Source organism: Leptidea sinapis, chromosome 31 (genome assembly GCF_905404315.1).
Source record: "Leptidea sinapis chromosome 31, ilLepSina1.1, whole genome shotgun sequence".
Taxonomy (NCBI): domain Eukaryota; kingdom Metazoa; phylum Arthropoda; class Insecta; order Lepidoptera; family Pieridae; genus Leptidea; species Leptidea sinapis.
The window spans coordinates 945,504-957,680 of NC_066295.1; the positions used below are offsets into that span (position 1 = coordinate 945,504).

At 37.6% G+C, this 12,177-nt stretch overlaps 1 protein-coding gene across 1 annotated transcript in view; it reads right to left on the bottom strand.

The window, feature by feature from the left end:
* Nucleotides 1-513: 513 nt before the first annotated feature.
* Nucleotides 514-12,177, bottom strand: part of LOC126974219 (somatomedin-B and thrombospondin type-1 domain-containing protein-like) — a 55,484-nt gene continuing 43,820 nt past the window's right edge. Inside the window, exons 3-6 of the mRNA XM_050821675.1 lie at nt 5,947-6,141; nt 5,402-5,525; nt 3,025-3,101; nt 514-1,837 (exon numbers count right to left, since the gene is read on the bottom strand). Coding sequence (XP_050677632.1) covers nt 1,635-1,837; nt 3,025-3,101; nt 5,402-5,525; nt 5,947-6,141 — 599 coding nt within the window. The 3' untranslated portion in view covers nt 514-1,634. The remainder of the gene's footprint in view (nt 1,838-3,024; nt 3,102-5,401; nt 5,526-5,946; nt 6,142-12,177) is intronic.

The window sequence follows — 12,177 nt, forward strand, 5'->3', positions numbered from 1 at the left end:
AGAGGGGTTCCCCTTCATTAAGTAGGTATAGTCACTCCATTTAAGATATGCTGGCCCTTCAATAAGTTGCCAGCACAATGTACATCGATTGGACCATTTTGGCCGTGTGCATAATCAACTTGCAATGGCTGGAGAGGAAGCTTGTTAGATATCACAGTTATTTCCTGTATTTTGCTGTCCAGTTGTTTAGTTCTTCCAGTTGCCTTCTAATTTACACATAGTTAGTCACGATTTCATTGGTAGTTATTACTTAAGTATACGATGCATTTAAGAGACTTCCCGGTAGATTACGCCGGCCGGATTAGGCCGTTACCCCGCCGGAGTTTTCGATGGGGTGATGTGTCGGAATTGGACCGGTTTTACCACACAGTGTACCATACCACGTTAGCAGGAGGAATCAGGGTACGGAGTTATACATCCGGTAAACGGTAGATTACGCCCAGCTCGACCTTTCTCAAGACTTTCGTCGATACCCAACTTCACATAACAAAACCAAGAAATAAAACAAATAGATTACGTCTTATCACTTATATTTTATCAACCAGAAATTTATTTACAGTTTCACTAGACTATTCTTACTTAAGACATTAATTATTATTATCATTACAATGCGATAAAATATTTAGAAACCAGCAAATACTAATACCATTCGTCTATTGTTTCTGTTTATTTCCAACTACCCACCTACACAAAATTTATTAAAACTAACCTGAATTTATTATAGTATCCTATATAACTTCTGATCTTGGAAAGGAAGGCTTTGCAATATACGCTGTTTCATTTGCGATATTCACGCCAACAAATGACCTTATACTAAATGAGTGAATTAAAGTTTGCGTGATCCAAATATTTTCTGTTCATTTTTGCGAGATAATTGGGTGTTAAAACTATTTATGTATTTAATATTCTTGCACATTAATGTTCTTATTTATTCAGAACTGTAATAACATTCTTCTAGTTTATCAAATATCCTAGCATATATTATAACGATTATTACAGATTGTGCTACACAGATGATAAAGTCAAAACAGTTATAAAAATAAGATCACACTCAAGTTTAAATAATGGTTTGTTTCATGGACTTTATCTAAACCCATGCTTTAAGTCTTTAATAGAAAAGATTCTATAACAGTTAGCTTATTGCCAACATTAAAACATCTAATGGCCTAATAACCAATACATCGTCCAAACGAGTGTTGTAATAAAATTCAGTACAACATTATATTATCCGTTTTCATTACAACACTCGTTTGGATGATGTAATGGTTACTAGGACTGTCTTTTTTAATGTTAGCAGTTAGCTAACTGTTACAGATTCACATTATGGGTGTAGATAAAGTCTTGTATGCTAATGTTGATAATTAGGTATTAAGACACTCATGTGATACTATTATCACACGAGGCGAACTACCGTATCTAGGTATAATGACAATTCTGTACGGATTAGTCTGAACACACCCAGTTCAGTTTGTTAACCGAACTTAGGTATGTATTTATAATAAAGCCGATTACTTTGAATATATTAATTTATAGTAATATATTATTGTGCATAGAACAACAATGTATAAGATAAAATGAGCTAAAATTATTAGAAATATGGTGATTCGAACGTTATTAAGAACACACGAGAAGATCTATACAAATATGAAGTGAGGGTTGAGACAACAATCGCTCCGCTTGTCGGGGCTGTGTTCGGTTCGAATCCATTTTCCATGGCAGTGCGGGGCAACCAGCGCGAAGAATCTGGTGGTGGTCGATGGAACCCCGTGACCCGTGCAGCGCCAGTTGAGGTCCCGCTTGAGAGCAGCTGCCTCACACATGACGCATACAGTGTTACCTAGTGAACAAGAATGAGATTAAAGACAACTATTATTTACGATGAAATGAGAAAAATATATACAAATTTAGTACAAAGATTTAAATCTTAGTAAGATAAAAATATTAAATAATTTATTATATTAAATCTATTGATGTCGTCAAATCTGAATACTTTAATAAAACTTCTTTGCTAATTCATATACAATCTATATTTAGTGTGTAGACATCCCCTGTCTCTCTCAAATTGATCAGACAATCAGAGACACAAGTTCTAGTACGGATCTCAGACATTCAGCTTGCCAAACTTCACTCTATCGACGAGTTACAAACCAAACTTAATTTGGTTGGAATTCGTGCAATAATGTAAAATAGTACGAAATAAGATTTTATACGTTTATATCTATCTCAGTATATAGAGATATACTGATTAAGAGGAGTATGTCAACAAATTTCGTTATGAAGACGCTATTCAGTTTTAAATAATAGTCTACCCGCGACTTCTCAAGCGTAATTTCAAGATAGTCAAAAATGAAATGAAATAAGAAAAAAATTATACAAATTTAGTACAGATTTAAACCTTAATGGTATTTTAGCTGTTATTTTTTTTTTTTTGGGAGTTCATATCTTCATAAATATAAATCCATTGTCCTGATGTTTGTTTTCAGTGCACACCTAAACTAATGATCGGTTTTTAATGGGGTTTACTTCATGGAGTGCAGTTTAGTCCAACTCGAGAGATGATAGTTTAGTAAGGACCCATAAATATTTTTATTTCCAAAATTTGTTTTGTATTGACATATTTTCTATGAGAGAATTTATTGAAGCACAATTGAACAGTTCCACTGTGAAACAATTTCATAATAACAACATATTTTACGAAATAATTCTTGATGTTATGAAGTTTGAATTGACAAATTCATAAAAAACAGTATTTTATTTATTTTGTTAACAGAACATGTGGCACGTCAACGTCACACATTCTTCGAGACTGGCTCGAGTACGTCCACTTGGGCGTAGTATTAGTTGCCGCACTTTGCGCCTACGCCTGCGGTATCTAGTTGTAATAGATATAATAACCATGACCAACCCATATGACATAATAATATCATAATTCTTCTTTTTCAGAACAATTCAACTGTAACCTAAAGGCAAATTAAATTATAATTTATTTTCAATGTAATTCCATACAAATCAACCTGAACCTACCTTCTCGCAAGGCTTTGTAGTCAGAATCGCCGTGACAAGCTTTTGAAACTTTGATAACTTCAAACTGAACGCAGTACCTGCAATACAGAATACAATTGAATCCCGGCTTAACATTATACGATTTATAATTTATGGAAGTGTTGTGCTGTTGTCTACAGTGTACAGCCGGCTTTAATGTTATCTATTAGTAGCTCAGCTCACAGACAGCGTAGACGGTGCCGATAAATGTTTCATATGAATCTGTTTGCAGATACTATTACAGTAACAACATTAATTATAATTATGGTTGTAGAAGAGCAGAATCTACTGACACAGGTATATTTTGAAGTTATACTTCTTTAGGCGCGTTAAGAAAAAATTATGAGAGTGAAATTTTAAGATGCGTGTAAAAAATGGTGAAGTTGGTTCTTAAAATTTTCTGTCGTTTGCGACATTCGTTATTTTTTTTTTTTGGTTTCTTCGTCCATTATTAAGATAGGCAAAGGTTTCAAGCTCGTACAGCCGTATTCGTTACTTAATAATTAATTGTCAAAGCCATCGTTGCAAGATTTTTACAATATTGTTCTTTCTACAAACGTAGAATAGCAGGAGGAATAAATAATTTTAATTATTTTTGCTTTTTTAGGCCAAAGAAGTATAACTTCTTGCGTGCATACATAAACATATACACACTTTTTTACTTAATTGATACAAAATATGTGGCCTTAGATCCCTTTATTATTAAGAAATGTTTTATGACGGAAATAAATATTTTAATTTTTCTATTTTCAATACCAAATATTAAAAGGAAAGGAACTCCTTTCATGCCATCGTTTGGTCTCGGGTGAGCTATTGCTCTTATATATATTTAAAATATTCTTGTAAATACATATATTATTCTGGCTGTACTAAAATAACGTTTTATGGAGTGACCCGAAACAGGAATAAAAATAAACGTGGGACGAAACAGGAATGTGTGACGAAAACTCGGGGCGAAACAGGAACAAATCAAATAATTTCATGCGTAACATTTCGAGATTAGAGCGAAGTTAAACACAGAAAAACATTACTTATTGTACACCTTAAGTAATGCCTGAAGTAATATCAATTCGTAATATTATGTTGGTTAGTTATTAGGGATTATCTACCAACTTTTCTTCACATTATTTAAAAGTATGTGAGTATTTGTAGTCGGTATTTTAAGCAATGATTAAAGATCAAGTCCATGCTTAAATTATCATACATTACAAACACATAACAAACACAAAAACGCCTCATAGACTCCTCCCGTAAACTTCCGTAAAATCGGTCTGGCTGTTCCATTCATCATTTGGCCGCAGATTCTTTCTGTTTTTTTTTTATGGAATAGGAGGACAAACGAGCGTACGGGTCACCTGTTGTTAAGTGATCACCGCCGCCCACAATCTCTTGCAACACCAGAGGAATCACAGGAGCGTTGCCGGCCTTTAAGGAAGATGTACGCGCTTTTTTTGAAGGTACCCATGTCGTATCGTCCCGGAAACACCGCACAAGGAAGTTCATTCTACAGCTTTGTAGTACGCGGAAGAAAGCTCCTTGAAAACCGCACTGTGGAGGACCGCCACACATCCAGATGGTTGGGATGATATCCTAACTTGTGGCGTGTCGTGCGAAGGTGGAATTTCTGTTTCTGGGACCGTTCCTTTATAATAAGCTCCATGAGGTATTATGTCTGTATGGTCTAAACATGTACAAATGTCGATCAACTGCACACGAATGGCTCCTTTTGCAAGACTACTGTCACACAGAGGGACTTTTGGAGGTCTTGGATGGTTAGCACACCTATGAACCGAGAACACCCTATCGCACGCATGTTTTCACATACACCCTCTCTCTCTCACACACACACACATAAACACACCGAAGTGCTAAAGGAGCTACGCACCCAAGAGAGGGAAAGAGCCCAAATAAGTCAAGCATCGAGTGGAAATAGCTGCTAACAGCTAAGTCCCTCCCCGTGAAGAAATGCTTACGGGGTCCGACATACGGGGTCCTTGGCATACTGACCCCACAGTACGTAATAGTATTTTTCCCCTCAGAAAAAAAACACACACACACATACACACACACCCCCTCTCATGCATACACACACACACTTACCTCTATCCTTATGATTTTTAGAGCTTTTTAGTCACTCTGTAAAAGTGGAATCCTGGTGAACAGTAATACAGGTATTTTATTACCTACCACAGGCACCAGCGATCCACGCCCAGAACTTTTGTATCCCCTGTATTTTTAAGTTTTCGCTGTATTGTAATTTTGGTTTGGTTAGTACTAAAGACACATTAATTTTATTTTCAGGCATAACTGTTTTATATGATCCAAATATACTTATAAATTAATGAAATAATAAACTCACTCTCTATGTGAGTTCGACTCCGGGTCGTCAGGATTGCGCAGTCGCAGGTTCTTTCTGATGTCAACCGTCTCGTTGGAACGGCGACTAACTGAGAGTCCGCCTGGTAAGATCATTGCAGTCTCCTCTGAAAAAAATACTTGTTTAAGCGAAACGACTTGAATTCCAATGTGAAAACGATATAAAAGTGACAGCAGGAAAGACATGGAGCAGGACGTTCAGCTGATGGTAATTGATACGCCATGCCCATTACAATGCAGTGCCGCTCAGGATTCTCAAAAAACCCAAAAATTCTGAGCGGCACTACAACTGCGCTCGTCACCTTGAGACATAAGATGTTGTCTCATTTGCCCAGTAATTTCACCAGCTACGACGCCCTTCAGACTGAAACACTGTAATATTTGCACATTACTGCTTCACGGCAGAAATAGGCGCCGTTGTGGTACTCATAATCTAGCCGGAATCCTGTGCAAAGGAGCCTCCCACTGGTAATTATTAAAGGTATTACTAAGCCTTAACTACAGGTGACCCTGGTGTATTCTACTCACCACGTAATGGAATGTCACTGTCAGCGGAGCAGCCGTGATGCGCTTGGCACGCCCGTCTCTGAACCAGGGATGGACAATGTCTTCCTCCGTGAGCTGGCTGTTGGAGCACTGTCCTACTGCGGACCATACTGCCTGATCCACAGGCAGTGTCACAATCTGACCACTCTCCCCAACCAGATACCAGGCAATCGGACACTGGAATAAATATTTATATTGAGTTGCTGACAATTACAAACATTCATTGTAAAAGTATAGTAACACTAGCTGACCCGGTAAACGTTGTTTTGCCATATAAAGTATAATTCACGCGATAGTTTTATAAGTAATAAAATATTGCCTATATTATAGCCTGTACATCATTTTGTTCTATTGTCAATAGTTTTTGCAGCGCACGCAAAAATAGGTTTTCGATTTTACACCCTGTGTTACAAAATAGCAATTTTATTTAGCCTTCCTCGATAAATGGACTACCCAACACTGAAAGAATCATTCAAATCGGACCAGTAGTACCAGAGATTAGCGCGTTCAAACAAACAAACAAACAAACAAACAAACACTGCAGCTTTATAATATTAGTATAGATTAAATACAGGCAGTCACAGGAAACCTTATAATTTTGTAAAAAAAAAATCGAGTTGCACTCCGGGACTGCCAACAGAAGTGAAAACTAATTCTGGCGCGTTAAACAATTTTTAGATGGGTACTAGGGTTATTGGGATATTGCATTTTATTTATGAATTGTTTTTTATTAATTATTAGAAACTTTAAAATACATTTAATATTCTTTTATGAATCATCGTTAACAATTTCGACAACTCTTGTATCATCATCATTATCATTAAAATTATTACAATCTAAAATAGAAACTATAGGTACATGCTAAGTAAAATAGGAAATTAATTTTTTTAATCCAATAATATATAATATTATATCTACATTTTAATTATCTAGACGCGTTCGCGATCTGCAATGTGTGCATGTATATATTTTTACTATTATCTGATTTAGTCTCAGTCAGTTTTATCTGTTTTAGGTCAAAGAGAGTTCAAAAAAACAGCTGATTAGGGTTTTTTTTAATGACATAGGAGGACAAACGAGCGTACGGGTCACCTGGTGTTAAGTGATCACCGCCGCCCACATTCTCTTGCAACACCAGAGGAATCACAAGAGCGTTGCCGGCCTTTAAGGAAGGTGTACGAGCTTTTTTTGAAGGTACCCATGTCGTATTGTCCCGGAAACACCGCACAAGGAAGCTCATTCCATAGCTTTGTAGTACGAGGGAGAAAGCTCCTTGAAAACCGCACTGTGGAGGACCGCCACACATCCAGATGGTGGGGATGATAACCCTTGTGGCGTGTCGTGCGAAGGTGGAATTCGGCGGCAGGAATCAGGTTAAACAGCTCTTCGGAACACTCCCCGTGATAAATGCGGTAGAAGACACACAATGAAGCGACGTCTCTACGCAACGCCAGTGATCCAACCGTTCACAGAGCACTGGGTCCCCGACAATTCGAGCTGCTCTGCGTTGCACGCGGTCAAATGGATCGAGCTGATACTGGGGTGCGCCAGACCAGAGATGACAGCAATACTTCATGTGTGGCCGGACCTGCACTTTGTAGAGATTGCCGTGCTCTATTAATGACGCCCAGTTTCTTTGAAGCCAATTTGGCTTTGCCCTCCAGATGACGAAATTGGCAATCGCTCGAGATTTCGAGACCCAGTATTCCGATACTAGGCGAGGCTTTAAAGGAAGTGTTGTCGAAGAGCGGTGATACGACAAATGGGGTTTTTTTTTTGTGATTAACGCGCAAACTTGAGTCTTCTGGGGGTTAAATTGGACAGGGTTAAATTTACCCCATTTCGCGACTTTCTCAAGAGAGGACTCGATAGAAGACACAAGTTTCTCCCGACACTGGTCGACGATTTCCCGAGAGAGACCTGCGTGGCCCATGTATACGGCATCACCAGTGCTGTCTGCATAGCAATGAATGTTGGAGGTGTCCAACATATCATTGATATGCAGAAGAAACAGCATGGGAGATAGCACACAGCCCTGAGGCACTCCAGCATTCACGGGCTTCGGGTTCGAGCAATATCCGTTGACAACGACCTGAATGCTGCGCCCAGTGAGGAAGCTGGAGGTCCACTTGCACAAGCTCTCGGGAAGCCCAAATGATGGAAGTTTTGAGAGGAGCACCTTGAGCCATACACGATCAAAGGCCTTCGCTATATCCAGGCTATGTGTTAGGTATACCAGAAGATCACCTGCCGACCGACCATGGCGAAACCCGTATTTTCGGTCGTTGATCAACTGGTGACCCTATAGGTATACCAAGAGCTGACGGCTAGTTATGCTCTTCATGATTTTGGAGAGCGGGGAGGTGATAGCAATAGGCCTGTAGTTCGCCGGATCCGAACTGTCTCTTTTTTTTGGATCGGATGGACAAGGGCTGACTTCCATGAGTCAGGGACTACGCCTTTTGAATAAGAGTGCCGGAATAAACGCGTTAGCACCGGCGTCAACTCAGGGGCACACGTTCTTAGCACGATTGGAGAAATGCCATCCGGCCCGCTCGACTTCCTGACGTCCAACGAAAACAGAGCTCGCCTAACAGTTTTCTGTCTGAACTGTACTTCAGGCATAGAGCTCTGACACCGCGGGATGGTCGGCAGTGTTTTTCCGTTGTCGTCAAGAGTCGAGTTGGAGGCGAAAAGAGCGCACAAGAGATCGGCCTTCTCTTTTGCCGTGTGGGCCAGGGTGTCATTCCTCATGTGCAACGGCGGCATGGACGGCTGACTGAAGTTACCAAGAGCAGCTTTCGACAACGACCAGAACTTGCGTGTTCCGGTCGGGTAACTGGAAAGCTGCTCGCCGATTTTGACGACGTGTTTTGATTTTGCACGGGCGATTTGCCGCTTAAAAAATCTGGAGGCACGGTTGTATTTCCTCTTAAGAACTATGCAGTTCGGATCCTTTGTGCCCAGCGCCGCAACCCAAGTTCGATACGCCTGTTTTTTGCAGTCAGATGCTGCTTTAACTGACGCATCGAACCAGGGCTGTGATCTGCCACCGATCGGTACTTCAGAGCTTGGTATAAAAATATCCATGCTCTACAGTATCACATCGGCTACAAAAAAATATAGTAGGATGCAAAAAAGGAACGCATCCTATCCCAATCTGCTGAATTGTAGTGCCAAACGCGGCGGGTCGCTGGTGGTCTGCGACGTGGCCGTCGGATAGGCACTACACTCCTGACCAGGCAATGGTCGGACGTTCCGAGAGGGGCGTCGACAAAGACCTGGTAACCATCCTGAATTAGAGCAATTGTTTAACGGCCGTTTTCAATAACGTATATCTAGTTACGGATATATTGCTATCACCTTTTAATGAAAAGATGTTATCTATCCATACTTATATCCAATATATTTGTATTATTAGTTATAGTTAATGAAATGTAAGTAAGCGTAAAAGAATAGATTTGTCTATCTCTAGTAAGTTAAACTAAGGATAAGATAGGTTATTGAAAACGGCCGTAAAAAAATAATGAGAACATTTGACTTTATCTTCGACGGTCTTAACATTAGAAATGGTGATCCTCTTGAAGGGATTTATTTATTTACCATTTCGACTCAATATATAAGCAAAAAATGTAGGTATATAAAAAGCAAACAGAAAACAAGTTATAAAATAGAGTTGATAATATTTTGTTTCTCGTTACACATAAGTGATCACTTCCAGTTCAGTGAGTGCACTGCCTGATGCCTCGCTCGCTTCAAATTACACCCATAGCGTATAATAATATTCTATAATTAAAACATGCTGCAACCTGACGACGAACAGCTAGTTATGACACACAGTTTTATGTTAATTAGATTTAAAAACTCAGCATTATACTAAAATTATTTTCTTATGTACAAGCCGTTCCCGCCCGCTTCGCTGGGCGAATTTTAAAAGGAAGGAACGTTGGAATACGAAAAATAAGTAGCCATAAATCATCTAGGATAAATTGGTCGCATCGAATGGTGGTAGTTTCATGTAGATACGATTAGTGGTTTTAGGCGTGATTGAGCCTCAAACAAAAACCATTTTCATTACATATATATAGAAGATAAGAAGATAACTTTGATAACTTTCATTATCTATAAACTTCTATGCTGTGATGAGAAAAAGAGTTGCTTGCTTCTGGGATAGACTCCGCAAAGCACAGAACCACATTCTCCAAACGGTTTGTGACGGGATGCCTAGCAATATTTTTTAATATTGGTTATCAGTGCATCAAAACAAAAATAGGAAGTAAAAACCAAGACGCCTGGGAAGACATTTTCCATGCCTTTCCAGATAGTTTATAAGTTTAATATATATTTTAGTTTTTATCATCTCAATATAAATATCCGGACAACCGAGCCTTGCTCGTATCTTTAAGAAGGTACAAATAAATTTAACAAAAAATCTAATAAGATATCTGGATTCGAACTGTGGTCTTCTGCTTTCCGGATCACCCAATGTCCCATCTGAGCTATAATAGTCTTGTATATAGTGGCGAAATTTACCTTTGTATTCTAATGTTATTGTAGCTGTTTCTCATTCAAACATGGATAAAACCATTTTTTTTAAATTGAAACCTAGCTAGATCGATTTATCACCCCCGAAATCCCCTGCATACTTAATTTTATGAAAATAGTTGGAGCCGTTTCCGAGATTCAGATTATATATATATACAAGAATTGCTCGTTTAAAGATATGAGATATATAAATTACGTGACACGTTGTTTGTCCGCGATGGACTCCTAAACTAATGAATGGATTTTAATGGGGATTACTTCATGGAGTGCAGTTTGGTCCAACTTGAGAGATAGGATAGTTTTTATTTCGATTTGGGACCCATAATTATTTTTATTTTCAATATTTGTTTTGTATGGACATACTTTCTATGAGAGAAATTAGTGACGCACGGTTTGACAGTTCTGCCGTGAAACAATTTCATTATAACAACAGGGAGCATTTTTTAAGAAATAATTCTTGATGTTTTGAAATATTATTGGCGCATTCCTATAAAACAGTATTTTTTTTTATTATCTACAGTACAACGTCTGTCGGGGCAGCTAGTTATTTATATGTATTAAAATATCGTTGTACCTATTTGTTCCATATATATGCTGGGTATATTTTAATAAAACCTTATTATTATTAAATACATAAAATTTTTAAATGTACGAAAAAAATTTTTGTTTTTACATTTTTTGAATTACAAATTGACTGAAGCGGCACTGTCGCAAACCCGTCCAAAAACAATTAAGGCCGCTATCCCAACAAATCGCCAAAATAGCGAATAATTGAAACCATTTCTTGACGGTTTATATAAAGCTTATAATATATTTTCACAAAATATGATTGTATATTTACAGAATATGAGAAAAAAAACATTTTTTTTTTACATTTTTATTTTTTATAGACAGTGTCAATCATTCAATCTAGATATAAAATTTATGAAAAATTAATTACTGTTTAACAAAAATTTAACATGACATATTTTTGTTATTTTTCTAAAGAAAATTGTATTATGTTTGTAATAAATTAAGTATGCTTCTAATTGTTAACTAAAACAATGGCGATCTTGTGCGAGAGAGGTAAGTAACCTAGCTTCTCGATTGCTCAAGGCCGTTGGCTCGGTCCCAAGCCTTAATGTAAGCGACATTAAACATTTTTTCGTTATAACATTAATCGATTGAGTGAAAATATTTTCTAGTAAGGTTTTAATGATCATTTAATTTAGTCGTGTATCTCTCGAGTAATGTTTGAATTTAAAAAAAGTAGTCAGAAGCGCTGTACTAAGAAAAACAGACGTGTTATAAAATCAAATAAAAACTGGCATTTTTCATAAGTTAGTTTAAGGCTTTTGATGTGACTTTTGCTTCTCTTTTTGTTTGTCGTTCGTCACAGTGTTTTTATTTGTATTCAATATTAATTTTTCTTTATAAACGTTATTATGGTCTAAAAATGAATTCCCTTTTCAAAGTATTCATAAACTATAATAATACATAGTATTTAGTAGTTAATATATCAATATCCGCCTTGCGCGGATTTTTATGAAGGTACAATACTTGAACAAAAAAAAAACTATTAGGACATCTGTATTCGAACCGGGGTCTTCTGCTTTCCGGATCACCCAATGTCCCATCTAAGCTATTATAGTCTTATATATAGTGACGAAATTTATCTTTGTGTCCATA